This window comes from Alternaria alternata, assembly GCF_001642055.1.
Source record: "Alternaria alternata strain SRC1lrK2f unplaced genomic scaffold CC77scaffold_8, whole genome shotgun sequence".
NCBI classification, from domain to species: Eukaryota; Fungi; Ascomycota; class Dothideomycetes; order Pleosporales; family Pleosporaceae; genus Alternaria; species Alternaria alternata.
The window spans coordinates 629,754-656,448 of record NW_017306197.1 but is presented as its reverse complement, the minus strand read 5'-3'; the positions used below and the strand labels follow the sequence as shown (position 1 = coordinate 656,448).

At 51.7% G+C, this 26,695-nt stretch overlaps 12 protein-coding genes across 12 annotated transcripts; 6 read left to right on the top strand and 6 right to left on the bottom strand.

The window, feature by feature from the left end:
- Positions 1 to 7: 7 nt before the first annotated feature.
- Positions 8 to 2,869, bottom strand: CC77DRAFT_821285 (hypothetical protein). The gene is made up of 3 exons (XM_018533314.1): positions 1,826 to 2,869; positions 164 to 1,747; positions 8 to 85 (listed from the first exon to the last, which is right to left on the bottom strand). The coding sequence occupies exons 1-2, from the start codon at positions 2,405 to 2,407 to the stop codon at positions 419 to 421; spliced, it is 1,911 nt and encodes a 636-aa protein (XP_018387072.1). The 5' UTR covers positions 2,408 to 2,869; the 3' UTR covers positions 8 to 85; positions 164 to 418.
- A 556-nt stretch (positions 2,870 to 3,425) lies between these two features.
- CC77DRAFT_933621 (ubiquinone biosynthesis hydrox) lies at positions 3,426 to 4,965 on the top strand (the record flags this gene model as incomplete). The annotated part of the gene is made up of 2 exons (XM_018534330.1): positions 3,426 to 3,747; positions 3,803 to 4,965. 2 exons carry the CDS (start codon positions 3,426 to 3,428, stop codon positions 4,963 to 4,965), a joined length of 1,485 nt encoding a protein of 494 aa, XP_018387071.1.
- Positions 4,966 to 5,212: 247 nt separating this feature from the next.
- On the top strand, positions 5,213 to 6,476 carry CC77DRAFT_1060450 (ChaC-domain-containing protein; the record flags this gene model as incomplete). Its single annotated transcript, XM_018528337.1, has 4 exons — positions 5,213 to 5,280; positions 5,661 to 5,745; positions 5,842 to 6,184; positions 6,256 to 6,476. The coding sequence occupies 4 exons, from the start codon at positions 5,213 to 5,215 to the stop codon at positions 6,474 to 6,476; spliced, it is 717 nt and encodes a 238-aa protein (XP_018387070.1).
- A 202-nt stretch (positions 6,477 to 6,678) lies between these two features.
- CC77DRAFT_987095 (Zinc/iron permease) lies at positions 6,679 to 8,351 on the bottom strand (the record flags this gene model as incomplete). Its single annotated transcript, XM_018536231.1, has 3 exons — positions 8,122 to 8,351; positions 7,899 to 8,060; positions 6,679 to 7,847 (listed from the first exon to the last, which is right to left on the bottom strand). Exons 1-3 carry the CDS (start codon positions 8,144 to 8,146, stop codon positions 6,679 to 6,681), a joined length of 1,356 nt encoding a protein of 451 aa, XP_018387069.1. The 5' UTR covers positions 8,147 to 8,351.
- A 756-nt stretch (positions 8,352 to 9,107) lies between these two features.
- On the top strand, positions 9,108 to 11,583 carry CC77DRAFT_1030436 (hypothetical protein; the record flags this gene model as incomplete). The annotated part of the gene is made up of 5 exons (XM_018526592.1): positions 9,108 to 9,573; positions 9,780 to 10,209; positions 10,274 to 10,969; positions 11,036 to 11,166; positions 11,420 to 11,583. 5 exons carry the CDS (start codon positions 9,108 to 9,110, stop codon positions 11,581 to 11,583), a joined length of 1,887 nt encoding a protein of 628 aa, XP_018387068.1.
- An 807-nt stretch (positions 11,584 to 12,390) lies between these two features.
- On the top strand, positions 12,391 to 13,810 carry CC77DRAFT_1007975 (hypothetical protein; the record flags this gene model as incomplete). Its single annotated transcript, XM_018523510.1, has 2 exons — positions 12,391 to 13,741; positions 13,779 to 13,810. The coding sequence occupies 2 exons, from the start codon at positions 12,391 to 12,393 to the stop codon at positions 13,808 to 13,810; spliced, it is 1,383 nt and encodes a 460-aa protein (XP_018387067.1).
- Positions 13,811 to 13,973: 163 nt separating this feature from the next.
- Positions 13,974 to 15,343, bottom strand: CC77DRAFT_1019557 (hypothetical protein). Its single transcript, XM_018524857.1, has one exon. The coding sequence runs from the start codon at positions 15,310 to 15,312 to the stop codon at positions 14,083 to 14,085; it is 1,230 nt and encodes a 409-aa protein (XP_018387066.1). The 5' UTR covers positions 15,313 to 15,343; the 3' UTR covers positions 13,974 to 14,082.
- Positions 15,344 to 15,413: 70 nt separating this feature from the next.
- CC77DRAFT_1019556 (RNA polymerase I-specific transcription initiation factor RRN3) lies at positions 15,414 to 18,033 on the bottom strand. The gene has a single exon (XM_018524856.1). It carries the CDS (start codon positions 17,916 to 17,918, stop codon positions 15,867 to 15,869), a length of 2,052 nt encoding a protein of 683 aa, XP_018387065.1. The 5' UTR covers positions 17,919 to 18,033; the 3' UTR covers positions 15,414 to 15,866.
- A 120-nt stretch (positions 18,034 to 18,153) lies between these two features.
- Positions 18,154 to 19,333, bottom strand: CC77DRAFT_1019554 (peptidyl-prolyl cis-trans isomerase H). The gene is made up of 4 exons (XM_018524855.1): positions 19,188 to 19,333; positions 18,904 to 19,049; positions 18,704 to 18,841; positions 18,154 to 18,655 (listed from the first exon to the last, which is right to left on the bottom strand). Exons 1-4 carry the CDS (start codon positions 19,240 to 19,242, stop codon positions 18,449 to 18,451), a joined length of 546 nt encoding a protein of 181 aa, XP_018387064.1. The 5' UTR covers positions 19,243 to 19,333; the 3' UTR covers positions 18,154 to 18,448.
- A 929-nt stretch (positions 19,334 to 20,262) lies between these two features.
- On the top strand, positions 20,263 to 22,140 carry CC77DRAFT_820079 (hypothetical protein). Its single transcript, XM_018533313.1, has 2 exons — positions 20,263 to 20,575; positions 20,628 to 22,140. The coding sequence occupies exons 1-2, from the start codon at positions 20,421 to 20,423 to the stop codon at positions 21,769 to 21,771; spliced, it is 1,299 nt and encodes a 432-aa protein (XP_018387063.1). The 5' UTR covers positions 20,263 to 20,420; the 3' UTR covers positions 21,772 to 22,140.
- On the top strand, positions 21,795 to 22,437 carry CC77DRAFT_831319 (hypothetical protein). The gene has a single exon (XM_018533323.1). The coding sequence runs from the start codon at positions 21,882 to 21,884 to the stop codon at positions 22,365 to 22,367; it is 486 nt and encodes a 161-aa protein (XP_018387062.1). The 5' UTR covers positions 21,795 to 21,881; the 3' UTR covers positions 22,368 to 22,437.
- A 71-nt stretch (positions 22,438 to 22,508) lies between these two features.
- Positions 22,509 to 26,360, bottom strand: CC77DRAFT_933364 (hypothetical protein; the record flags this gene model as incomplete). The annotated part of the gene is made up of 3 exons (XM_018534313.1): positions 22,509 to 25,087; positions 25,137 to 25,507; positions 25,555 to 26,360. The coding sequence occupies 3 exons, from the start codon at positions 26,358 to 26,360 to the stop codon at positions 22,509 to 22,511; spliced, it is 3,756 nt and encodes a 1,251-aa protein (XP_018387061.1).
- Positions 26,361 to 26,695: the final 335 nt, after the last annotated feature.

Sequence of the window (26,695 nt, the reverse complement as noted above, 5' to 3'; positions counted from 1 at the left end):
CAAACAATCTCGTCTAGCAAGTCTCTGCTTGCAATCTTCGTCCTACTTTTCATGCATAGCGTTTTCCGGCATAAAAACTCCAGTCCTTTTCGATTGTTCGATACCCACCTTGGGGCATTCCGCTCTCTTCATGACAGCCTGGCAAGGCTTTGTCCTTTTTATCTATTGCATGGGGTCTATGGCGTATTTGTAATGGTGACGAGGATCACTAGCCCGAAGGGCAAAAGTAGCATTACTTAGCATGCAGTTGTAATACATTGGACGCAGAGGTGTTGATGCTGAGGAACTATTACGTCTTCTTATCATGTTATGTGACTGTGATGTGTTTGATGGGTTCCAACGACTTATAAGCGCTAAAGATTGATCCCAACTTTTTAGTTCAGTCGAGTAATTCTTTCAAAGATAGAAGTGACACAGTCTAGAGATATACCTTCGGCGGCGACTCGTCCCACCACAACCTCCCCTGTAAACTCTTCCTCGGACTCCGGCGTCGTGGATGATGATTCATCACGCTCGCTTTTCCTTGCTCAATATACACAGCTCGTAGATCTTCACTCCCCTCTAGACTCCCTGTTCGACGCCTGACAGGCGATGGCACATCAGCCAGTGGTGGGGAGGCCGAGATCAGCGGACTGGGAGGCGCAGGGTGTGTGATGCTGAAATCCGGTTCATCTTCTAAACCTCGGACTAAGTCACCCTTCTTGTCAACAGTAGAAGGGCCATGGTATGGCAAGATGGGCTGCGTAGGTGCAGGTGTAGAAAGCCGTTCGACGGAGACGTGAAACATGCGTGAATCACTCGATACAGATCGCTGGAGCAAGGCTCGTTGTGGTGGACCTAGAAGTAGTGCTTGCATGGCCTCTGGAGAGGGAACGAGAGTGGGCTGAAGAGAAGGTGGAGAGGGAGTCGTATCTGGGCTGTACTCGTGGGAGAGCAGATTTGTTGTTGATGAGACGAGGGATGGGGGGAAGGTGGGTGAGTCGTCAATGGGTTGGGCTGAGCCCACAGGAACCGCAGACAAGCCGCGACTGATGTGATATGGAGATGGTATTGAGATTGGCTCAGAATGGCCATTGGCACCTGGTTCGCTCGCACTTGTAGCAGGTGTGCTGACTAAGTTTCGTGCGAGGTGACATGGAGTCCTTGACGGTTTAGCTGCTGGTGTGGGAGAGCCGAAGCTGGAGACTGAAGAAGACGTTGAGGATCGCCGCTCGTCTCGTGGACAGTGAGGTGTAGGTGGAACTAGGCGCACGCTTACTTTCCTTGTGGCAAGCTCTGGCCTCCTCCTGGGTCCGTTGTAATCCTCTGGTAATACTGGAGCTGACGACTGTAGTGGACCAATGGCGATCTGATGGCCGCAGGCAACGGACTCCTCAGATGCAACGATTTGGCTTTCGTCCGATGGCGCATGAATCAGAACACCAGTCCGTACAGTAGAGGGTCCGGCCGTATCAGACGAAGCATCCTGGTAAGGAGAGAGAAGTGGTTGATCTTGTGAGATCAATCCATCCCCATCGTCATAGACCATTCGACTCTTCCCTTTGTCCACTTTGCCAGACCTTTGAGGCTTCAAAAAGTCACTGAAACTAAATTGAGAGTCTTTTCGTTCTCGCTCTTCGCATCTCTCAGCTCGGCTATCATGTTGCCAATGCTTGTCGAGTTGGTCCAGATCACTATCTCCATCGTACTGTAAGTCGGTCTTCCATTGCGCCTGCATGGTGTTTCTTCTTTGAGATCGGAGCGTTGCCTGGAAGGTGTCCCAGTCAGTAGTGGAGTAAAAGCAGCTAGGGCCTACTTCGCCGTTCACATCAAAGTACTCGCTTACATTGGGCAGATTAGCCAGGCCCATTCCAGCGAGATCTTTGGAACTACACTGGGAATATTGGTCTTCAGATGGGCCGCTTGTGTTGTCAGATATGCCCGAGCGTTGGGCAACAGTAGGGTCGAGTGGTGGGTGTTCATCTTCGGCAGATCCTCTTCGACCATAAAAGAGGCGTCTGAGCCTGGTATTGACCTTCTCTATTACCTCAGTGACCTGTGACGGCCTTCGGGAAAGAGACCCATTGCTCTGGGTGTTGGGCGTAGGGGGCGTAGTAGGAAGCGTTGGGTAAACACTGTCGAGATGCGAAGCTGATTCAGTCATAGCCACGTCGTATGTTGGTGGTGGTAAACAAGGACAGTCGATTGTTGTCTCTTGAATACGTCTTAATGTTTTTCTTCGTTTCTTCAAATATCCCCACGTCTGGAGGAATGATTCGGTTGCTCGTCGCTTTAGCGTAAGCTCTGGAGGGTATGGTAATCGGTATGTTTCTGGTTCAACTTCTGTTTGGCTGATGTTGACAACTACATAAGGTTCATTGGAAGGTATGTGTACATGAACTTGAGAGGTCATAGCATTGGACAGCATGAAAGCTGTTGAGCGTAGTAGAGCGAGAGAGCAGAAAGAATGAAAAAAAGACTCGATGACTGGATGGTTCTTATGACTTTAATAGTCTAGCAATAGCATTAGTACGTTGCGCAAGGACACGCTGGTACGGCCAATGACCAAAGTCACATATTTGTACCGAAGAAATCTGCCAATGGAGCTTGGTTGACAAGAAAACAGGGTGTTGACACGACGGCGCGAACCTGAATAAACACCGATCCATCTGGTTAGTAGTAGTTTGGAAGACCAACAAAGCAGCCTGGAGCAGATAAGGAGATTCTGCGCCTGCACACGCATGCAAGAGAAACATGCAGTTCGAGCGTTTTAGGGAAAACTGCCCTATGAATTTGGCGGATATGAAACGTTACCACGGTAGGAGGCGCTACTGTGGTGACTCGAGAGGAGAAGGTCTCGTGCGTATTTTGTTTAGGTGTTGGCACCGTCGAGGAGCATCGGTACATTCGCCATCATTACCACAAGAGATTGTCCGTCTAGACCCAAATCACCGGCCCTTACGACCCGACAACACAGCATCGCGCTCGCACTATGAAGGGACCGAGAAGCTGTCAAGGAGTCCTTCGACATCATAATCCTCACAAAGACAGGATGTACTGCCTGTCAGCGAGCAATAACCGGAAGGTATAATGAAACAAGAGGGGTATAAGCTGTCTCCAGAAGCGTTGCTTCATGAATAAGACCAATTCTCCTTCTAGAGCAGACAACTGTCGCTAAGGAAAGCCTGGAGAGGATCCGGAAATCCCAATTGGAAGAAAACATGTTGCGGTTTGGATGTGGTGGAGAAGGTGAAAGGAGCCGGAGCTAACATCAGACGTTGACGAGGCCCCGGCAGGTCGCCACGACTTGCCATGCATGACATAATCCTTAGCGCGTCAGTCTGCAAACACGCCAAACAAACCTATGATGACACTACCATTCCGACTTTCGTGGTTCGCGAATCAAATCCGTTTTCCCATGTTACGATAGTCTTCAAAGGCTCGTGATGCCGCCCCGAATACTTCTAAGAGGGCCCAGGGCTCTATCGTCACCATCGGCAGCCTGGGTCCGTCTGCGGCCTCAGCAGAGGTTTGCCTCGAGCTCCGCAAATGCACCGGAGGTTTACGACGTCGTCTGCGTAGGCGGTGGACCAGCAGGTCTGAGTCTCCTGACCGGTCTGAAAGCATCGCCAATCACAAGCGGGCTGAAAGTTGCACTCATTGAGGGACAAGATCTACACAAGAATCGATTATCACAAGATGCTAGTTTGGAGAGCTTTTCCAATAGATGCAGCTCCCTCACCCCGGCCTCCGTGAAGAATTTACAGGGTACGAACGAGCGTGTAAAGTGTATGATAGTTCCGGTCTGACGTGAGCGAAATAGAAATCGGAGCATGGGCGCATGTCAACACACCCCGGGTGCAGCCATACCAAGAGATGCAAGTATGGGACGGCGTCACTGATGCGCGGATATCGTTCGATTGGCACACAGCGAAACCTCTCCTTACTCCTCGTAACCCGGCGCAGCCTACGACGATCGCCTACATGATCGAGAACGTCAATACGGTTACCGCTCTGTTGAGCCGGCTCGAACAATTGGGCGGTGTCGACTTTTACACATCCACAAAGGTCAACTCGATAGATCTGGGTACAGATACAGAGAAGATGGACTTCTCATCATGGCCAATGCTCACGCTATCCAATGGAAAGACATTGGCAGCTAGGCTGTTAGTCGGAGCCGATGGTGCGAATAGCCCAGTGCGGACTTTTGCAGACATTGAGTCGCGAGGCTTCGATTATGGTAGACACGGTTTAGTGGCTAGTCTGAAGCTCGAGGGGCAAGGCTGGGGCGGTCCAGATCACAAGATCGCATACCAGCGGTTCTTGCCAACCGGCCCCATAGCTATGCTGCCCCTTCCAGGAAACATGTCGACACTTGTCTGGAGTACCACGCCGGAGCGTGCCGCGAAGCTCAAGACGTTGTCACAAGAGGATTTCGTTGCAATGGTCAATGCGGGTTTCCGACTGTCACCCACAGACTTGGAGTATCTACACACACTCTCATCTGGACAGGCAGAAGAAGTTGCATGGCGAGAGAAACACACACCTGTCGACGAACATGCGATACCAACGCGAGTAGCACACGTACAAGACGGTACAGTCGCATCCTTCCCACTTCGCATGCGACACGCGGATACATACACTGGTGAACGAGTTGCGCTGGTTGGTGATGCGGCACACACTATACATCCGCTCGCGGGCCAAGGTTTAAACCAAGGCCAAGGCGATGCTGCGGCGCTCGTTCGAACGATATCACATGCAGTGCAAACTGGCCAAGACATAGGATCAACGTTGGCGTTGGAGAGCTATACCAGCGAGCGATACGCGGAGAATAATGCAATGCTGGGCGTATGCGATAAATTACATCGACTGTATAGCGTTGAATCGGGCCCGCTTGTAGGATTGCGAAGTCTCGGATTGAGAGCTGTTGATGCAATGGGTCCACTAAAGGGTTTCTTCATGAGCCGCGCTGCGGGTGGATCTTAAACGTCCGTACTTGTATCTGTAAACATATGTATGCATACCTAGGTAGCTTGGCAACACAAAACAACATACGATTTCTAAACAACCACCACCGAAGAATCCCGATATGCTGTTCCGCGGACGATACGCGGCTTACGCATTTTCCCTGCATCGCGGCCCCACTAATAATCTGGTCCTTCGGCACCTCATGGAAACGTTAAAACAGACTTGCTCCTACGACAAGTGAGCTTACATATCTCACTAATCGACCATGGCAGACCACACGAGTGAGATTGAGACTTATGGCAGCAACGATGACTTCTGGATCTTTGGATACGGGTAATGCTGCCGAACGAACAAGCCTTTCCAAACACGACGTAGCTAACGCCTCGGTCTTAGGAGCTTGATATGGAAACCACCGCCACACTACGGTACGGCCCGAACAGAACGTTCTCACCACGAAAAGCAAACATCCCATGTTACTGCGATTGAAAATGCATTTCTTGATCTAATTGCGAGGAATAGATCAACGGGTTCCAGGATTTATCGAAGGATATGTGAGGAGGTTCTGGCAGGTATGTTTTTTTTCATCGATGGAGAGATGTGGTGAGATGATCTTCTTTGCTAATGGTAGTAGGCGAGGTATGAACATCGTTCGATGGATACATGGAGAAGCGGGTCTCTTTCATGCAGAGTATGCTAATGTTGGCATGATACAGTGAAGATCACCGGGGAACGCCCGAGGCTCCAGGACGTGTTGTCACTTTGATCGATAAAGCGCATTGGGAGACTCTGACAGACACTGTAAGTAATCGTCTGACCTCTCCCGTATTCACCCTATTCACCATATACGAATGCACTCAAAATGCCTCCTGCCATAAATCTAATAGCAAAATCCAGCATGAATCCACCGGGCGCGTGTGGGGCGCTGCATACCATATTCCCGCCTCTCATGTAAAAGAGGTGCGCGAGTACCTCGACATCCGCGAGATAAATGGGTATTCCATTCAGTTCACGCCATTCCATCCTGCTATTAGTACAGCCGAAGTCACGTCCCCACCTCACGACTCGGAGCCGAGTGAATCCGAAAGAGGCATGTGGGCGGGCATCCGAGCTACCAACTCAATAAGCGTGACTGAGGAGGCGGGAAGTATCAAGTGCCTGGTGTACATTGGGTTACCAGAGAATCCGCAATTCTTGGGCGCGCAGGATCCTGATGCTTTGGCGAGAAAGATATTGGAAAGTATGTTTAGTTTCATTTTCGCGACTGTTGGGTCATTTCCTACTAGTAGACACATGCTGATCCGGTTGTAGGCAAAGGACCAAGTGGCGAGAACAAGGAGTACCTTTACAATCTGGAGATTGCGTTGCTTGGATTAAGCCACAACAGTGGAGACGCCCACGTGAGCGATTTGGTACGACGATGCAAACAATTGGAGCAGGAAGCTGGAGTCGGAAAGGAGGAAGGCAACAGTAGTAGTCAAGGGTTGTACAGGGTAGGAAGCACGGAGGAACAAGAGGAGGTTGAAAAGTAGCATGGAGCACAGCGGACAAGTCCGTAATGTAACATCACCTGTGGCGATACGCACTTGACAACAAGATCGAGCCAATCGAGGCCTCTGCAAAACGTCGCTCGGGCTATTATGATTACGAAGCAGATCGATCTGCATGCAACCACCAATAACGCCAGGCAGATGGATAATGCGCTTAGAATATACAAGAAGAGAATGCTAGGGACTATGCCCACGCGCCGACTAGTGCCATTAACAACGCTCCTCCTACGACACTGGCACAGGCCTGCAGTCGCCGCTTCCCACGTAAAGTGACATAGCTTTCGTCACTGAGGAAGTCTTCAGCCAGAAGCTCCACCAGGCCAGCAAATAGCAGCAAGCCACTGGATATGGCGTTCATGAAGCCTACGGTCAGTAAGCCAGCTTCACTTGCTGGGTCATACAGAGTGTGAATAGCTAGACCTATCGCCTGGCCGATCGGTGTAGTTGTTCCGTAAGCCAGAGCCATTAACCACGGTTTTGGAGAGCCCTCGGGGAAGCGGATAGCGCTGATCCTGGAGCCGAGTGCGAAGCCTTCGAAGGTTTGGTGGAAGGAGATGGCCACAAGGAAGACAATGAAGGCGGTGCCAGTGGCGACTGAGAGCGCCATACCTATGAAGACGGAGTGGAAGAGGATTCCAGCCTCTAGAAGGAGACATTGCAACAGTAACTTTTTATTCTGGGCTTCTGTCTTCTCCTGGTCGTCTTCGGACGACTCGCCGCCAGGTCGATGAGTGTGATTCTGAGCACGGGGACCGGGCAGTAGGCGCGACTCGTCTTCTGAAAGCTCTTCGTTTTGGTGTTCCAGCTCTTCTCTGCTTATTTCAAGATCCGAGTCGTTGTCGTCGTCTAGAGATTTTCGGCCCAGGGGTTCGTTGGGTGTCATGGGCGATGCCAGTGAAAAGGACGGTGATCGGCCTGCCATCAGATTGGCTGATGATTCGACGTCATGCAGCATGATGCCCGGCACGTTGCCGTTCAATCTTGGCGTGCCGTTGCTAAACCTCCCATAGCTGTGGCTTCTCTTGTGACCGGGGCGCGCATTCGCATGGTGATGGTCTAGACCCAAGTCACCAGTTGAGTGTGAGTGGCCTGCTCCTCTTGATGCGAAGAACATCTCAATCCCTACCACCATAAACACCGATGACATGGCTATTAGACCCGGCATAGCCGGGTAGCCCTGGTTCCAGAATCTGGGAAGACATGGGTCGGTAAGGGATTCGAAGGCGGTGGGCAGGAGATGGACGAAGGCGGTCGCTATCAGGACACCGGTGCCGAAGTGCCTAGATATAAAGAGGAATTGGTGCGGAACAGGTATCGAGGGAAAGCGCTTGACGACGATGGGAAAGGAGCAAGCTGCGACATGGTCAGTGGTGTACTCATGTGTACGTGAAGCAACATGCGCACCTGCAGTACTCAGCGTGAGTATCAAGAACAGCGCGAAGACATGTACTGGCGTGTTATAGTATCCCTTGCCGCCCTTGCTTCCACATTCCGGTCGTTCCTCGTCCTCTTGCTGTCTTCGGAGCAATTCCGCGTGGAGGATATGCGCAGGTATTTCTGAAAGCCCTAAATCAGAGGAGCGCGGTTAGTGTACGGACGCCACAGTCAGCAGAATAAGCACGCATACCTGCTGCAATTCCGTCTGCCTGCATTGCGGATGTTGACAGAGCTTCCGGAAGTTGAAGGTACGCGTGGTTCCATCGCGCTTGCCCAGTAGTCGCCGGGGGCCGGAGGCTCTTTATTCCTCGGCTCCTTCACCTGTTCACACACTCTCCGGGTCCGCGTGTCGACGTGCCTTCTTCCCTCTGACTGCGAATTGCATACGTACGCGTGTTTGCGGGCTTCACTTGCACCCATGTATACAAAAAGTATTTCCGAACGCGCCGGAAAGCCAAGAGTGCGTCATACCCGGTATCGTTTGAACCTCAGAGACGGCAACTCATCAAAACTCGACAATGCATAGGCTATCGCGCGCTCCGGCTACTGGTAGTGTCGGCTGTGGCGTCCTCGACTCCCATCTTGACTATTCTAGACATTCTAGACAGGCAACATGTCCATGGAACATCATGCAACCCTAGCCACTGGCCATGGATGGTACTATTTTTGATCCCTTTCGGTCCAAAGCCATCCGCGAATCCTATTGCCTACATATATAGACAGACCCTGTGCCGTCTGCCGTCTCACGGAATCATTTCGCATACCCGTCTGAGACCAGCATAGGGCGTCGCGCGTCTTCATCGTTCGAGAGATTGGCATCGGCGGAGACACCCCGTCACACCCGACTTCGCTTCTGCAGCCTAACACGAATCGGGTCCTTGATAGTTTCACATCTCGCGCCCCTCCACCACCTCCAGTAACATCAAAGACGATACAGGCGCAGCCCGACATCGTCCCGGCAGATGTCAGAACCAAAATGGTGGTACTCGAGCATGGATTGGGAAAGTCTGGCCTAGTCACCACTCGCAACGTCTTCCCGGCTACACCCTGCTAAGCCCCACCATCTACCACATCTCAGAACAGGACAATTCGGCATATTGCTAATTCTGTGACGGGAAGAACCGCTCGAGGGCCCGAAGGAGCCACCCAAGGGAGACTTAGCGGCTTTAACCGACAATGTCTAATCAGCAAGACTTCTTGTTCGTCGATGCAGCTCAAGCAAAGACGTCTCGCCAAGGTCGCCGCAATGCTCGTTCTTTTGTCATGCAGAACGCGCGGAGGAAGAACCCTTGGTCTACAAGCAAACATGGTGCAAAACAAAGGAAAACTGGAAGTCCCGAAAGCGCAAGTCCCAACAGTACATGTGCGTCAACGCCAAAAACAACCACGCCAAGCCCACCAATTGTTGCGAACAAGTCTGACTACTTTTCCTCCCCAGAGTCCAAGGGCTATGCAATAGTCAGAAAAGATGTTTGTCCAGACTGTCAGATTTTTCTGTGTCGCCCTGGTGAGAGGCTATGCCAAAGATGTCTTTTGCTCAAGCCTGCGGCGCCTGCAGAAGACCCAAATAATCAATTATTCGACCCTTTTCGGACATCGTCTGTCGAAGTTACCCGCAGCGTATCGGAACTGTTGAAGCATTGTAAGTGACAGTCCCTGCATCCTTGTTTGCATCGACGTTTCCCAGTTTGCCGGGTTCGTGACATGGCAACGCTGCCCAGCATGTTGGCCAAGAGCGCAGTGCAATGGCGGGGAGAGCGCAGAGTCTAGACTGCAGTCGATTGCAAGGCGTCAAACAGCCCGATGGGTGGTGGTCTTGGTTTCCGTACGCTGACTAGTATTGTGTAGTTTCAACGGAGATGGCGCCCGGTATCATCGCAGTCGACGTTCGGCATCGGTCGACCTTGATGAAGTCGGACTGGTTTGGTACAGCAATCGGTAACTCAGGGTTCATGCACAGCCTGCTCGCTACGATTGCGCTACACGCCTGGGTATTCGGGAAAGACACGATTGATGCCGTCTTATATCATCGAGCACAAGCTATTGCTGCTGTTAATGCCGCGATACTGACACCGGATGGCGTCTCGGATGCGAACATAGGCGCAGTTTTCAATTTACTCACCATAGAGCAGGGACTCCGTCTGCCATGTTTCGAACTGCATGAAGACCACGCAGCCCAACTCGAGATTCATGAGAGAGGTTTGCAAAGAATGGTGCAGTTGCGTGGAGGATTACGAGCAATCAACACAAATCGCATCCTCCAGGCTTTTATGCTTTGGTGTGTAGCTAAAACTCCCACGTTCTGTCCCGAACCGGGTTGGCATGTGCTTACTGAGCATCAGGCATTCGACCGCTCACGCCATCTTCAACTTCCAACCACCAAGCCCCTCTACATTGGATTTCATCAGCACGTCCGGTTTCCCACATCATCCTCCAGGCTACCGGCGGCACATCTCACAGCATCTAATCGACTACTGCCGGCATGCTGGTATCAAAGAGTCGCTCAATGCCCTGGTGGAATCGGTGCTCTTCCTGATAGCCGATCTCAACGCCTGGTTCAGTGATCCCGAAAGTTTCTTAGACCCTCTCGATATTCAGAACTTCTCGTGTGCCTTGGAGTGCCTCTTACTTACATGGCTACGTGAAAACGAACATCTTGCTACCCCACTTGAAGATGCGCTTTGCGTTGCGTTGCTCATATTCACGGTGCGCACGACAGAAGCATTCAATCAGCAGTCTCACGTTCACCATCTTCACTTTGCGGCAAGCAAAAGATTAGAGAAAGCGTTGAACTGTACCATTCGTACTGAATGGCAGCATTGCCCCGACCTTCTGCTCTGGATACTCTCTATTGGCGCGATATCAGCGGAGCCCTCGCCGGATAGCACATGGTTTGTGTATCAAACATCGCTCGCTTGTGCAGAATTCGACATCCTTTCGGCCGAAGCGCTTCTCGAACGACTACACCTCTGCGGCTGGGTCAGCTACAAGCTCAATGACGCTGTATGTCATCTATGGGACAGGGTTGTTAATCTCAGGTTAGATGACCGTACATTCTTGCCTATGCATTCGTTTGCTTATACTTGAGTTTGTCTTGTACGTAGGCTTGCGCCATTCTTCGAAGCACCCTCGAAAGCTGAAGACGCCAATAGTCCTGTTGGACCGTTACAACAACACGTTGCCGAACCGGACCTCAACGCGTGGGAGAGCATTGACTGGGCCGCGCTGAGTCTGGGTCTGGATCATCCAAACGAAGGGAATGAAGATAATCCCGATGACCGAGGTGCGACAGCAGAGACTTGCGGCACTGGAGCGACAGACGAATCGTTGTATACCTTTGGCAGCGGCTATGCTTTCACGTGTACGTATAGCCTCGGCCGTTTTGAGATCCCACTAATGCATGTATCAATGAGTGCTAATGATTTTGGCGAATCTACAGGGCCCACGACCCAGCATTCATACCCACCCTGGATGAACGGATCGCATAGTCACCACGAACAATAGGCCAAACTTTTCATTGTTGCTAGATTGTTGCCTTGAAGTGCACACATCTGCGCTTGGTCAATCGATCAACAGCACTCCAACTTGGAGTCAATTTGACGCTCCACACTATAATCGAGCCTATCGTAGCAGTGTCCCGTTTGGTGTGTAAAGCCGTTCACACATGTTACTCCCTCGTGCAGTATCGGTTCGACCTTATATTTCCACCCAGTTGGCTATGGTGATCGAGATGTGGCATTATTTCCATATCTACAGACTTCTCAATAGGCTGTGATGATGGCGTTACTCAGTTTCCATGCCGTTAGGATCTCCTTATGGCAAGAGGAGACAGACTATGGGCGTTTTCAATGCTGGGCCCAAAAGGATCTTCCAATACACACAGGTCCTCGATGTCGTTCTTATGTCAAGTATGCACTTTGGTATCCCTCGATCTACAATCCTCAATTCCTGCAGAACGTTACCAGTCTGATAGATTTAGCCGTGGTACGGCATTGCTCTAGTCAAGCGCCGACACCTCCGACACGTTTCCGTCAGCTGTAGCTGAACAATTTGATTTCCTTCCACCCTTCGCATCTATCAGCGTATCAGGCGCAGACCTCATGTCATAGTAACTACTACGAGCTCAGAGGGAGACTGATGAGTTCAGAGGTGAAACCTTAAATATTTTCGAAGGAGGTACTCAGCTCTTACATTCACCGATTTTCTAGTGTGAACGTACGAGTAGTCACAATGTGTGTATGTGTGAGATCACACGGCCCTCTCTCGGACAACTACATAAACCTTCCTCTTCCTTATTTCTTGGGAAAGAACCAACATCAACTCAACCCCAACATCTCCGCCTCCGCCAGAGTTGTTCTTCAACTTTCCTTCTTGATCATCCAACGGCCACGAAAAGCCCTGCCCTTGTTGTACTCTCTCGATCAAAGACACAGCTACCAACTGATAGCGTCCGCAAACTATGGCCAAAAGCATCTTCATTGCACTTCCAAACGACCTCTTGGACCAAATCTTTGCAGATGTGGACCGCGAAGATTTGATAAACCTTATCAAGACGCATCAATCTTTCATGAAATCCGCTCAGCGGCACTTGTTCCACACAATCAACCTTCCAGCACAATCTACCTTGGGCAAATCTTTTGTCACATATGACAACAAGATTATCGATGCATCGCAAGTCCAGGAATACATACGATGGGAACAAGATCATAATCGATATCTTGACGCAGGGCCCTCGATTTTGCTACCGATACCAGATGCTCAGATGCCACCAGACTACAAACAGGAGAAGGCCTACAAAAGGGTGATGGATCGACAGCGTACCTGTGCTCTGATCCTGCAGGCTATCACATTGACACCGCACCTGGCAGACTACGTCCGTCATGTTCAGATAGATTCTGAGTGGGGCTCACCACTCTTTTTCAATTCGCAAACTTACACCATACTCAACAAACTACCGAAATTGCGTAGAGTCGAAATCGTTATCAAAGACTGGGTGGCAGGTCGAGAATGGATCCCAATCCAGCAAGTTTGTGTACAGCAGCTATTCGACATGCTTAAAGACCTCCGAATCCAGACAATCGTTTTGAAGACACCATCGGTCAGGATTCTGAGCAAACTGATGCAGATACCCACCATCCGGTCTTTCGCAATTGACACCGTTACCGAATCTCTGGACGATTATCACCCCTCGTCGTTTGAGCCTACTATCCTTCCCAACCTTATATCCTTCGATTCCAGGAATTTCACAATAGGCCCTGCTAAAATGGTAAAACTGCTCAGTCAGGCCAAAAACCTCCAGTCACTGCTCATCACCACGAATTCGGACTATGTCCGCCCAATGAATTTTGAGGTTGCCAATGGTACCCTGATCGTATCCACTCCAGGCATTCTAAAAGCGAGTCTGGGGCCTAATTCTTCCTTGAAAGAATTAGCACTGCTAGAACCGGCGGGCGTATATTTTACAGAGGGTCGTCACTTTCGTGACCATCTCCACCCTACCATCAACGCCAATTTCTCGTTCCTCAAACACCTGCGAATCCTGAAGATCACCTCGGCCTTTTGGTACAATCGCCATTTCGACCTACCCAGCGCACCCGAAAACGGCTGGATGTGGAAGAAACAGGACCGCTGTGCTGCTCGCGTGTACAACTTCCTCCCTCCATCGCTCCGCGAATTGGAAATCCAATTCATGTGGCCCGAAGTTGTTTTCGCCGCGGGCTTGGGCTATCAAACACACTTTCCTTTGACACCTCAGGCTACCCAGTTGAAGGGTTTTGAATGGATCAAGGAATTCGCGGAGCAGAAACAACGTAAGAAAGGTGTTTTGCCAGAACTGGAATGTCTTAGATTGGTCGAAATTAAGGGAGCTCCTTCATTGATTATCAAGGCGGGGGGCCCTAAGACTTATGCCACGGATACCTACTCACCACCGCAAGTGATGAGGGAATTGTTTGAGAATGCTGGGATTAAACTTGTTATAAAGCTTTCAAATTCGTTACAGAGCGAGTGGTAGTGCAAGGCACATGATGAACTTCCATGCTTCTAAGCGTATCAAGGTTGTATTTCTGTCTATCGTACCGAGACCAATGGTGGCTCTACCGCTTTAGTACAACCAATGGAAAACGGAGATGTACCTCCTCTATGTATCAGCTTAAGACTTCCCATGCTTGATAGTCCTATTAAGAATCTTCAACTTGATGCCTCTATCTCCGAACGCCTTTTTCAATTCCAGCGGCGGGTCCCAGTCAACGACCGAATCACAATCATAACGATCGCCCGTTCTACTTATGCGTCTTCTATCGGCTGGAACCAGTCCCTCAAGTACCTCGACATTCTTCAAATGGGGAAGTTGTGAAGCATCAGGAGCAACGAGCTCATATATCCAATTCCACGCTGGTTTCATCCTCATCTTCGCTTCGTCGGAGGTCATACGGAAGAATGCTGCACGGTAGCCCATGCCAACGGCAAAGACGGCAGACATGCCATTGAAGTCTATACGAAGGGAGGATAGAGATGGAGGCAGTAAGTTGACGATAGACGGACGGATAATCTCCTCGCGCTTCCACAGAAAGCCTTGAAGGCCTTCATTGCTACGGCCGAACCACAAGCTAGCAGGTATATGTAGTCGCTTGAGAGCGGAGAGACCTGAGAAGGGCATGCAGGGGAGTTGTTCCTGCTGCCACTGGCATGCTGGATCTTCAAGTATTGTCATGTCCGTTAGGGTTTTGGTTGCGTGAACCAAGCGCTTGGCTAAGGTGATTGTGGTATCAAAATGAAGTAAGTAGTATTTGATGTCGAATTCTCGCAAGACGATGTTTGCGTACTGCTGGGCAATGATTGGTGAAGAACGAAGCATGCAGTCGTTGAGGATAAGACTCAGTCCAACCTTTCGTTGTGGCTTCAATGTGTTGAGCATATCCATGAGCGTAGAGTAGTCCTGGACGGCTCCCCGGACCTTTTCCTCGAGATTCTCAATCATGTCTTGATGCTGACTATCAGGAAAGGGGCGAGCGATGATCTTGAGCGTGACGTGTCGGATTGCCGGCAGGCAGTTCAACACTTCCTGCGTTGCATCTGCTAGACGAAATTGTGCCCGGCTGTCAAAGACAAGTTCAAGATAGCGTATCGGTCCAACGAGAGTGTTGCCGGATCGTGTCTCATCTTGGCTGCCATGAATGCTGCCCACAAGCTCTTTGCATGCTTCTTGTGCACCGTTCCCGCGTACAAGAAGTCTTCGAATACTGTGGCGCACTGCATTGGCTGGTGGAGCAAACTTCGGATGGGCTTTGCTCAAATGTTTGAGCGTGTCGTCGTCTATGAAATACTCAAATACGTATGCGAGAAGTTCGATCGGGATAGTAGTAAGAGTCAGAGAGGACATGTTTCCTCTGGGTCAAGTGAGGACGGTTGGAGTTGGTTGCCTGGAAGATATAATACTTGAGGACTACGGTAGATACCGATCACCGTGATTGGCCAACTGTTAGTCCTTCCCCCTTCGGTCACCGCGTCTACAGATTCTTTCCATCTTTGGTCACCGCGCTGTCTGGACCTTGCATATAATGCACAGTCGTTGTTCAGATCCGCATTGCCGGTTTCGGTGACGAGAACCTTACCATAGCCGACGGATGACCTACAAAAGATGCAAAACTTGTTGTTAAGTTGTTCATTTCATTCTCTCTTTGGTACAAACGTAAATGTGCCGCACTCTAGGCAGTCAACTGACGGAAAATGCAACCAACCATGCAAGAAATTGAACGCTAATCCATGCAGAAATCGACAAACATATAACCAGGCCATTTCAAACAAGCCCAGCGACCAGATAAGCAATCATAGGCTGCTTTCGTTCTTTGTGACCAGCGCCGAATCAAAATGCTGATTTCAATGCTTTCCCGCTCCTGTATACGCCATAAATGCAATCAATGTATGAGGGAACGATCATAGACTAGCCTCCGTACTACCATCGTCGAGGTCCTCGGGGTTTGCGACATTAGCGTCATCGTCGTCGTCCTCATCCGAAGTGCTGCTATCGTCGTCATCAGCATCATCTTCGTCATCGTCGTCGTCGTCTTCATCCTCATCGTCCTCATCTTCGTCGTCTTTTTCTACTGGCATACCGGGTACGGGCCGCCATTGCACGTAGTCGTGCTCGACCCAGCGCTTACTGCGCGGAAGCACATATGGGTCGAATGGAAAGTACGCATCCATTAGGAAAGCCTCTTCACCCTTTTTGCCAGTGAGAGCAGTCTCTCGGCCGCCAATACCATTGAGATAACCACTGGCCAGGCTGCGAGAGAGTCGCACACGCTTGTTTGTCTCTACCAGGGTATCGACGTAAGTGAAGCGGAGGTGCTTAGCAATGCGGCCGAACTGCTTGACAATGTCTGGTGCGCAGATTCTGAGTGGATTGAGTTTGCAGAAGATGTTACGCCGTACGATTTCGAGGGTTGATCGGTGCCACTGGAAGTCGCCTTCGTGGTACATGATGTCTGCATCAGTAGGCAATGTGCCGTCGGGCGTGACAATGAGGTCGCGCCACCGGAAGCAGAAGGCATACAATAGTGCCTGTGCGATGGCGTAGTATGTGCCATACCGGCGTAGATCCGGGCCGATGCACTTTGGTTCGTGCAGTACACGCAGACGCTCCAATTGCGAGCAAAGTGTGTCAAAAACATCGCGGACCACAAAGCCTGGAACGTGAGCGCCACGCGCGATGTAGGAGGCGAGGTAGGCACATGCAGATGCTCGTATTAGTGGGGGTCGATTTTGGTCGACAGCTAGTTGCGAGCAGGTATCCACGAACCGCACTACGAAATCCGTTGACATCTGACTGAAATGGAAAAGCACGAACTGAGTATGTCGTGAGCGGTAGGTTGGGATGATGATGGACTGGAATTGGGCGATAAGGGTTTGGTATGTGCGGTCCATCTCTTGAAGGTCTCTCCGTTCAAAGATTGAGTCGTAGTAGGAGAATTGTACGTCCATGACGGTATCGAGCTTGAGCATCATGTCTTTGATATCCTTGAGTCGTTGCTCCTCTGGATCCAGACTTTCCTCGCTTGACACGGAACCGTCGTCGCTCGCGTCGTCGTCGTCGTCTTCTTCGTCATTGATGGCGTCGCCAACCAGTTGCTCCTCCAAGTCGTCGTCCATGTCATCCATGTCCACCTGCATCTGCGCATCGATCTTGCACAGCTTATCAGTCACAAGTGCCAAAATCTCGCCCTTGATCTCTGGCGCATACTCTGTGACCCTGAAGATGTTTCGGATGTACTCGACGTGTGTCTTCGCGCTGTCGTTGGAAAATGGGAAGGTGCTGGAGATGACGGGTGCGAGGAAGGAACTCGCCATTGGACTGTAACATAGTATTCCCATGAGGGTCTCGTGTATGCGCGCTTGTAGGCGTACTCTTTGGATGGGCGGGTCGTCCTGCTGCCTAGCATTGACGGACGGCGTGTTCAGAAACATGTCGACAAGCATCTGCAGCACAGTAGACATGTAGCTGGATTGAACCGAGAGCAGCCTGCGCAGAAAGATTCGGTAGGAGCGTAGGAAGTCTTCATTGCGCGCAATCCAGCTGCAATCGATGACGGCGTGCACCAGGCCTTTGCAGTTACTGTCGAGTTTTGGCGTGTGTTCCGAGAGTGCGATGACGTATTTTTGCAAGAGTCGTGATAGCGGTGCACTTGTTGATGTCGGCGGTTCTTTGAAGAGGGCCTTGAGACCGTCGTAGGCTGCCTTCTCGCCTGTCGCATGCTTCTCTATTGCTCGCCGCACCTCCTCCCCCACTAGCTCCAGACTCTTCTCATGGTGCTCGCTCAGTATGCGTACGTCGACTTCGGGATCGAATGTGACTCGGCGGCGTTTGAGTTGATTCGGGACAGTGTTTTCGGCGTCGGACGAGTGGTCGGTTTGTTTGCGTTTGAGGCTGCCACCCGCGCTCGGGGCGGCGGTGCTGAGAGTCCTGTTCATCGTGGCAATAGCGACCATGTTGAGTGGAAATGGGTGGCGAAAGGTTTACATTTGAGCAGGCACGTGAAACCTAGAGAAGCGTCGTCTGTCGGGTGGGTGGTGAAACTGGAAGTGAGGACGGCGGGGGTGAACGCACGCGACTGTGCTGCAGTATTGAGCCCCGAGAGAATTTCAGCGGGTCACTTAGGTAAGCCAGACCTGTTCACTATGGTTCGCCGATCCACCACCAAAATCACTGCAAAAATCCAAGAGGGATGCATTTCATTGGTCTTTAATTGTGTGTCAGATTATAAAGATATAGTCTCTTCGCCGCATCCTACAGCGGCTTGCATCTGGAATGCTCAATCACAGATACGCAAGAATTGATAGCAGACTTGCGGCTTGAGCTGGCCCACCATGTCTTGCCATTCTGTGAGCTGCGGTTGGGCCAAACAAATGCTTCCTAGGCTTCCTATGGGTTCTTCAAATGTCACCTACGATCTTGCCTCTCGGAGGTGGGTGTGGTAGGCTCTTATGCTGGTTGAATACATGAACGGTCATGTCCATGTTCACATCTCACCGCATTGCGCAATAGCGATATCTTGCACTGGCTTTCCTTCTGGGTTCGCTACTGTTCGTGTGTTCTCAATCTTGGTGACAACGTCCATGCCTTCAATGACATTTCCGAAGACAACGTGCTTGCCGTTCAGGTGAGGGGTGCCGTTCTTCGCAGTGATGATGAAGAACTGGGAACCGTTGGTATTGGGACCTGAGTTCTAGGTCTGTTAGTGACGTACTTGGCTAGGCGGCTTACATGAACTTACAGCCATAGATAGAAGACCAGGTTTGTCGTGCTTCAATGTGAAGTTCTCGTCGGCAAACTTTTCAGTTCCCCAAATGGTTCTCGAGCCTGTGCCATTGCCGTTTACAAAATCGCCGCCTTGGATCATAAAACCTTTGATCTACGATGGTCAGTATGGTCAAAGTCAAAACCTCTAGTACTGCAACTTTGAATGGCACTTACGACGCGATGGAACTTGCAGCCTTTGTAGCCTTGTGGCTGCCCTCGGCTGTTTTTCGTCTCTCCAGTGCAGAACTGGCGGAAATTCTCAGCCGTCTTTGGGACTACATCTTTGAACAACTCCATCTTGATTCTACCGAGCTTCTCCCCTGTTTTCGCTTATGTCAGTCACCATGGTCGGGTCGCGGGGCGTTTGTCCGACTGTGGGTTAGGCCAAGAACGACGCGTAGCAATGGCGCGGGGTGAGGGGTAAAGAGACTATCTGGGTCACATGGGTGGATGCATACCTCCTAGGGTGATGTCGAAGAAGACGATTGGGTTGGGCTCGGCAGTCTCCGCCATAGTTGCAGTGCTTGAAGATTGGAACTAGTGACGTTAGACGGGCTTTTGCAGCAACGGTGAAGGAGTCGTGCGGTAACTGAAGAACAGCGATCTGTCTAGATAATTCCCAAGATGTGCCGAGGAGAGAAAATGATGCAGAAAGCAGGGGAGTAAGGCTGCTGCAAGTGGTGGACGATGTTCATGTGGATACTCGCAGATTGTTAGCGGCCGGGGAAGACTCCACTCGGAGAGCAGGGATCCGACATGTCTACGCAACACGGCGGGCTTCGATCTGAGATTGTACACTGCAGCTGAGATATGGGACTCAGAGCGAGTCGTAGTAGTAGTGGTGGTAGTCATCGAGCGCAGTCTCATCTGTTAGGCGTCCGGGGGGTCAGCAATTTGTTAGATGTGATAGCACCTGCATGCGACGGCATCAATGCGGGCGACGAAACCCTGCTTGGAGGCGCATTGCGTGGACACTGTCTGTGACACATGCATGGTTCAATAGCAAGCAACACCCAGCGCACCACCATCTTGCAACCAACTTCACAGTTAACCATTCCTCGCCACCAGCCACTCCAAGACGCCCCAGTTGCGTTCGGTAAGACGGGTAGTGTTATCATAGATGGTCCTGGTTGCCGGTCATCCTTGGCACCTGCCGTCGACGTTAGCGACGCCTTTGCGGCCTTTATCCGCCTCAAGACCGGCACCTCGCCCGTTCTGACACTCGGCGACCCATCCACTGCCCTTCACCACCCCAACGAGTCCAGAGTCTGTCGCGCAGCCATTTGCACTCTCCGCATCGCATGGCCGATAACAGTGCTCTTGTCATTAACCGCTAGCGATTGTGGCACGGGCAGTCACCGCGAGCGACCATAGCCTCTAAGAAGCCGACTCTCCATCGCCACAGCCGCAGTCGTTGCCGTCACCATCAACTGATCCCATCAACCACACCGGCCCTTCTTCCAGCCTAGCCCGCCGCTGCCGCCGCCTCGACGATATCGCAACCACCACTCCCGTCGATAGAGCGTGTACCTTCGTAGTGTCGAGTCGCCCCCCTACTTGTTTCACGTGTACCAGGGCTCTCCGCATCCGGCCAACTCCCCACGTACACGCGCATCACTGCTTCGCGTCTCTCTACAGCTGCGTGAGCAATCCTGTCCGTGAACGGAATAGCAGAGACGCCGCTATCCATCATGTCCAACATCTTTGTCTACCCGAGGCAGAACGCACCTGCCCCAACAGATGGCTCCAACAGCAACAACAACAACAATAATAACAGCGGCCCCACCAGTTCGCCGCTGCTTTTCTTCGTTGCCCTGGGTTTCGGTGTCGTCTTCACAAACTTATGGTAGGCGCTGGCAGTTGGCTTCGCAACTGCTCCCTCTTACTGACTGCTTCAGGATTATCGTTGGCGTCAAGTATTGCTTCCGATATAATCGCCGTCGCGCGGCCCAGGCTGCCGCAGATGGCGAACCAATTGACATGACCAACATGCCTCGCCCGCATAGGAGGAGGAGGGAGAAGAAGCTGATGACCATGGACGAGGTCAACGAGCGATTCCCACTGACAAAGTATAAGCAATGGAAGTCAAGTCGCGAGACCGAGGGTTTACCAGCCAACGGCGGCATCGCGACTGCGCCCCAGAGCAGAGCAGCAAGCTTGAAGGATGTCGAGGGCGTCATTAGTGCGCAGGACGAAGGCCCAGGACCGAGAACCGACACTGCACTCTCAATGGCTCGCAACGATCTCAACGCCCCGAACTCCTCTACCCAGCCTGCAGCCTCCCCGAGAACGAGCATGGAAAGCAAGAAGAGCCAGCACGTGCAGGACGCCGAGAAGCAAGCCGAGGTCAAGTTGGACACAGAGAAGACGGACAAGACTCAAGGGCAGAGTGCTACCCCACAAGCAAACGTGCGCGAGCGTGAGGACGATTCAGATGATGATGAAGAGGATCCCATACGCACTGCTGCTGCACCAGAAATGTTGGCAGAGCCAGGAGACACATGCGCCATCTGCCTGGACACCTTGGAAGATGACGACGATGTACGCGGATTGTCTTGTGGCCACGCCTTCCACGCCAGCTGTGTTGACCCATGGCTGACGAGCCGCCGTGCCTGCTGCCCTCTCTGCAAAGCTGATTACTACGTTCCGAAGCCTCGTCCCGAAGGCGAAGTCGATCCTGTTACTGGTCGCCGTTCAGTCGCCGGTCTTCGGTCGCCACCGCAGGCCGTTTGGACGACTAGCAACCCCTTCTCTAGGTCTCGCGTCATGGTCATCAATGCAGACTACCAGCAGCGACAAGGTGTTGACCGGTTCGGGCGGTTGAATCGGCCTACTCGCCGTGAGCGTGTACATGGGGATGCATCGCAAGTGACAGGGCAGACTGGCCATAACCAAGGCTGGCTATCCAGGATGACGCCCAATCGAACACAGGGCTCTCCCTTCTCAAGCTGGTTTGGTCGTAACCGTGGCGCTGCTAGCACTGCAGACGCTTCTGTCCCGCAGCAGCCAACCCCAGGACAACTCGAGGCCGGTAACCGGTAGATGATGTCATTCCGTTGTCCAGATCTCTCAAGTCTTTCTCACGCCCAATTACGATTACCCATACCCACCTTTCCGTGCACCCTATCTCATGCGTCCCAGTGAAAGCCACCATGTTTTTTTCTTTTTCCCTACATTCTCGGCGTTTCTCCATCCATACCCTCAGCCACTTTTCGCCTCGGAATAATTTCACTCGCAACAGCACCTATCAAAGCATAGCGAGAGGGTTTTCTCGATACAGCATTTGGCAGGCGACAGCGGAACGGAGTATATACGGATTAGTTGCGAATAGCGATACGATCATGGTTCTACACAGGGGTGGGACTACCTACATTGTACATGTCATGGTCTACAGCTTTGCAGGCGCAATAGCGTCGAGCGAACGGGAGCCTTGTAGCACGTTGTTATGTAGTATATGTTCGGCCATTTTCGATATTGAAGAATACTACGTATGGACCATGAGACGTGTAACGCAAGTGAACTATCTTCCCTTTCGTTCTCGTTGGCTCTCATCGCCATCACCCCGACTCCATGTCCCGATCATAACTAGGCGACAGGTGGGGTATTCCATCGTGTTTCATTCAAATCATTTTCTTTGACTCCTGAGTTCGTGGATTCGGTAGACAGTAGATCATCAGACATTCAAATCAGTAGAGCTCACTCTAAGTCGCTCGACGGCATTTGACCTAAACCGAGGGCACAGCCTTCCCGATCCATGAACGCCATCACACAACCATAAATCATCCAGGCCCCCTCAACCGAACAGTACCCCCTCTCATCTCCTCATCCGCTCCTTCGTCACCTTCATCTTCGCCCTCAACATCCTGTAACCGCATTGCCCTCAACAGATCTCTACTAGCCCTCGTCCCATCCCTCAATTCGACCGCACTCTTGAGCAACATGTCCGCCATAGCCCTGGCATCCATGTCCACGCCTAACAGCGCCCCTACCTCAGGACCGGTCGGAATAGGAAACTCTACAAGCGGCTTCCCATTTGGACCGACGCTGACGGTTGTGGATTTACGGCTGTAGCGCGGAGTATCGTGTTGATCGAAATCCGAGGATGAAGAGTACTGGTTACTGTGGTGGTACGACGAGTCATCGGTATCGGAATCGAGATTGTACGTCGTGGAAGTAAGGGTTGTGGATGTAGAGTCGTTTCTACGTGAGGAACGGAGAGGGGCTGATGGTTGGCCCATTGGACGCCGTTGCGCTGCAAGGTTGAGGCGTTCGAAGGTGTCCCAGAGGTCGTCGACATCTTCTTCTTCGAGTGAGGTGTCGGTTGTTACGCTCATGGGAGGAGATTGATCGTCGCTGCTGAGTCCGTATGCCATGTTGTGTGACCAACCATCCCAGATTTGCTGAGAGCGCTGATTACCGCGGTGGTATTGACCAGAAGTGGGTGCTGGTTTCGCGTGTGATTGTACCTGGCTTGCTGAGCTGACCCCTCGGGCGTGCATACTGGGATGGTGTGGGTCTTGGTTTGTAGGATGGCCTTGTTCATCGTACTGTTGAGGTGTCAATAATCCTGGCACCGTCTGGTTTGGTTCCGATTGCGACTTCATGTGGAAAGAAGCGCGGTGGTTATTTTGTGATAGTTGTACCTGATCTTCGAGGTTGAACGGATTATCGTTCATACGCTCTGTTCCTGCTGTAAGGATCTCAGAGCCAGAAGTGGACGGACGGTAGTCTTCTACCATCGCCATATCCAGATCAATCATGGACGAGCGCAGCGGAGAGTTGGGCGCAGAGCTGATCATCTCAGGATAGTCATTGTCATCAACAGCAGGCTGAAGTGGTGCTGTTTGAGCATGGCGCAGGTTTGGTCGGAAACCAGATGCAAGGCCTGGCGAAGAAGAGTCCGTCTTGGTGTGCTGGCTGCGATACGGTTCCGTCGGACTACCCATTGGGAAGGCAAAGTCTCGAGTTTTGCGATTATCGTCCTGCTTGGGAAACGTCCACTCCTTCGTCTCACGTCGTCGTGAGATCCGATTCGAAGCGCGGTTCCTTGGGGCCTCATTGTTGGCTTCTGCCATTGCAGCGTCGAATGTCCACTCTACCGTACGTCGGTTGGGCTTTTGAGGCTGCTGTGGGAAGGACCACTCCATCGTCTTGCGGTTAGGTTGCTCAGTGGCTCCTGGAAATGACCATTCCATAGTCTTGCGGTTAGTTTGCTCATTGGTTCCCGGGAATGACCACTCCATCGTCTTTCGATTCTCGTCATTCATGCTGGGGAAGGTCCAGTCTTTCGTGGCTCGTTTAGTCATCTCGTCCTCCTCGTTGAAAGCATCCCGGCGCTCCTCTTCCTCTTCCATCTCCCGTATGATGCTCTTCATACGATTTGCACGGATGGTGGGCACTTCGCCCAGGTCAATACTTGGTATCTCATCTGCTGACGGCATTGAAAAGTCCAAGTCGATGACCGTCTCGCGGTTGGGCGCGCCAGGGTTGAAGTCGCGTAAAACCAAGTCAGATGGAGGGCGCCCATTCGGCGGGTCCGGCATATCGACGGCACTATACCTGTATGGCGTCGTGTTTGTATCGAATAGTTTGTTCAGACGTTTCTGTCCTCTAACAATAGACTCTTCCTTGAACCTGGCCTGGAGCTGCTCGAATCGTCCCATATCCGCGACAGGTGGTAGGCCCATTCCATTGAAGCCTGCTCCGCCAGCGAAGGGGTCAGTAAATTGTGTTGCACGTTCTTGCTCAAATTCTTCTGATGTGCTGAAAGACCAATCATCATCGTCGTCGTCCTCCGCCTCTGGGGCAAGCGGGTCTGGCGCTTGAGCACCGTATGGGTTGAATAGCGACTGGCGTGCACCACCTTGTTGCTCCCAGAGGTAGTAGTCTTCGACCAGCTTGACGAGCGATACAGTCGGGTACATCTTAGTAGTATCTGCAAGATAGGGGTGCTCCAAAATTTGGTCAGGCGTCGGTCGATCTTGTGGCTCTGGTTGAAAGACGAAGGCTAGGAAATCTTTCAGTTCTTGAGAAAAGCGATCGCCTTCAAGCACAGGAACACCAGCTGTTGGCAAATCGAATTGCCCGATCTTGTGGTGCGGTGGGTAGCCACAAGCCATTTCATAGACAGTACAGGCATATGCCCAGATATCAACCTCGTTGCCGTAAGATATTTCCTTGGGCTGCATCAGACTGTGCGGATCTGCGTCCTTTACCCACTCCTTCTGTAACTCAGGGGCCATCCAGAAAGGTGTACCAACGATAGTGGAGCGCTTCGATCTTTCAGGTTCCAGGGTGTTGGAGACACCGAAATCGCATAATTGCACACGACCGTCTTCGAGGATAAGAACGTTGTTGGCTGTATCACATTAGCCGAGGGAAGGAATGGTAAAGACACCATCACCTACACTTCAGATCTCGATGCAGCACACCAGCTTCGTGTATATACTTGAGACCTTGGGCCAGCTCACGGGCGATGGGTATGATGAATTTCTCCGCCAGTCCAGGACCCGGGTCCTTCGTCATGGCTGTGGGCTTCATCAGAGTGTTGACACTACCACCGCTTGCATATTCGCTGACGATCCAGAGTTCGTTGTGTACAGGCCTAGCCTCTTCGATGATGTTGACGTAAGGCCTTGCCTTGCTGTCTCTTAGCTGCTGCAGGATGTCAATCTCCTTGAGTGTGTCCTGGAGGTTCTTGTGTGTCATTTCCTCATAATCCACCTTGTCGATCTCGATAATCTTGATGGCAACGAGCGCACCGGTATTGCGGCTCTTTCTTTGTCATGTCAGCGAATGTACTCGGCCTTACATCGTGATACCCACCCTTTGTAGACACGACCGTATGCGCCCTTGCCAATGAGCTCGTAGAAGTCATATGGCGGTGGTTCCTCACCACCTCGCTTCGCTCTCTCAGCAACCAGAAGCTCCATGTCCTTTGCCTGCTGCATGGCACGCCCCTTGGTACCACCCATGTTGGGCGGCTGTAGTCGTGCAGGCTCCATGTCTTTTAAATATTTGTGAACCTTGTCAAGCCTTGGCGGTTCAATTCGGACGTCTTCCGAAGGCTCGAAAGGCGATTCTGCTATGCGCTCCAAGGGGCTGTCTTCTAGGGTACCGGTGATGCTCTCGTAGCTAGTTGAGATTGGAAGAGGCGGCGGGGGACGATTAGGCTGACGTGGCCGTCTACCAGGAGAGACGTAGTTTGTGGGATCGGAGACAGAGTATGAGTGTCTTGCGGTCGGGTTGGGCGGACTAGGCTTGATGGTGCCTGGGCTGGATCGTGCTATAGGTCGTTGTGGGCCAGGTGTTGATGGAAGGACAGCGTCGAGCCTCGGCTTGGGTGTAGGTGGGCACAACGGACTTCGGTGGTCTAAGATTGGACTCGAGATATCACGCTTATCGACAGAAGGCGTGCGTGAAGAGCGTGACGAGCGTGACGAGGGGCCTCTCTTGCCTTTGATTGATTCAGTTAGCTTCGACCACGAGATAGAGCGACTGGACCGTGTCCTGTAGTCTGGCGTCTTGTGTTTGGCCGGTGAGCGAGGCGGGGTCACGTCACCCATAGGGATGAGGTGATCGCTCTCGCTCATCGACCGCTTCAGCTTTATGATGGCGTCGTCGCCGAGCATGGTTTCGTTGTGTTATTGCGGCATGGTGGTGTTTTGAACAGAAATTGCACTCACTCGTTTGTTATGATATTCTACGTTGGTTACCAGAGGTGAATGCGGCTCATAGCGGGCAGGGTCGCGTGCGGTGAGCGTGCGTGTTCGTTGACATTCACAGGTCCGCACTGCGGAGAGAGGAGCACCTGTCAACAAGATGCAATTACAATTAAGGTAGCAGAGTAAACGGAGATGTTAGATCGAAGCGAAGCGAAGAATTGGACAGTATAGAAAGATGGGACGACGATGCCATCTGGCAGACGTTCAAAGTGTTGAAGATGCGAAACATGGATCCAGGGTCT

What these genes read in the sequence shown, in the direction of transcription:
- CC77DRAFT_821285 (XM_018533314.1), bottom strand. Translation starts at nt 2,407, where the DNA reads ATGCTGTCCAATGCTATGACCTCTCAAGTTCATGTACACATACCTTCC. An exon ending in GCCTGGCTAATCTGCCCAAT is followed by an intron (nt 1,748 to 1,825) that starts GTAAGCGAGTAC and finishes GACACCTTCCAG; the next exon opens with GCAACGCTCCGATCTCAAAG.
- CC77DRAFT_1019557 (XM_018524857.1), bottom strand. Translation starts at nt 15,312, where the DNA reads ATGTCCTCTCTGACTCTTACTACTATCCCGATCGAACTTCTCGCATAC.
- CC77DRAFT_1019556 (XM_018524856.1), bottom strand. Translation starts at nt 17,918, where the DNA reads ATGGTCGCTATTGCCACGATGAACAGGACTCTCAGCACCGCCGCCCCG.
- CC77DRAFT_1019554 (XM_018524855.1), bottom strand. Translation starts at nt 19,242, where the DNA reads ATGGCGGAGACTGCCGAGCCCAACCCAATCGTCTTCTTCGACATCACC. An exon ending in CTTCGACATCACCCTAGGAG is followed by an intron (nt 19,050 to 19,187) that starts GTATGCATCCAC and finishes AAGCGAAAACAG; the next exon opens with GGGAGAAGCTCGGTAGAATC. An exon ending in CTGGTCTTCTATCTATGGCT is followed by an intron (nt 18,656 to 18,703) that starts GTAAGTTCATGT and finishes TAACAGACCTAG; the next exon opens with AACTCAGGTCCCAATACCAA.
- CC77DRAFT_820079 (XM_018533313.1), top strand. Translation starts at nt 20,421, where the DNA reads ATGTCCAACATCTTTGTCTACCCGAGGCAGAACGCACCTGCCCCAACA. An exon ending in GTCGTCTTCACAAACTTATG is followed by an intron (nt 20,576 to 20,627) that starts GTAGGCGCTGGC and finishes TGACTGCTTCAG; the next exon opens with GATTATCGTTGGCGTCAAGT.
- CC77DRAFT_831319 (XM_018533323.1), top strand. Translation starts at nt 21,882, where the DNA reads ATGTTTTTTTCTTTTTCCCTACATTCTCGGCGTTTCTCCATCCATACC.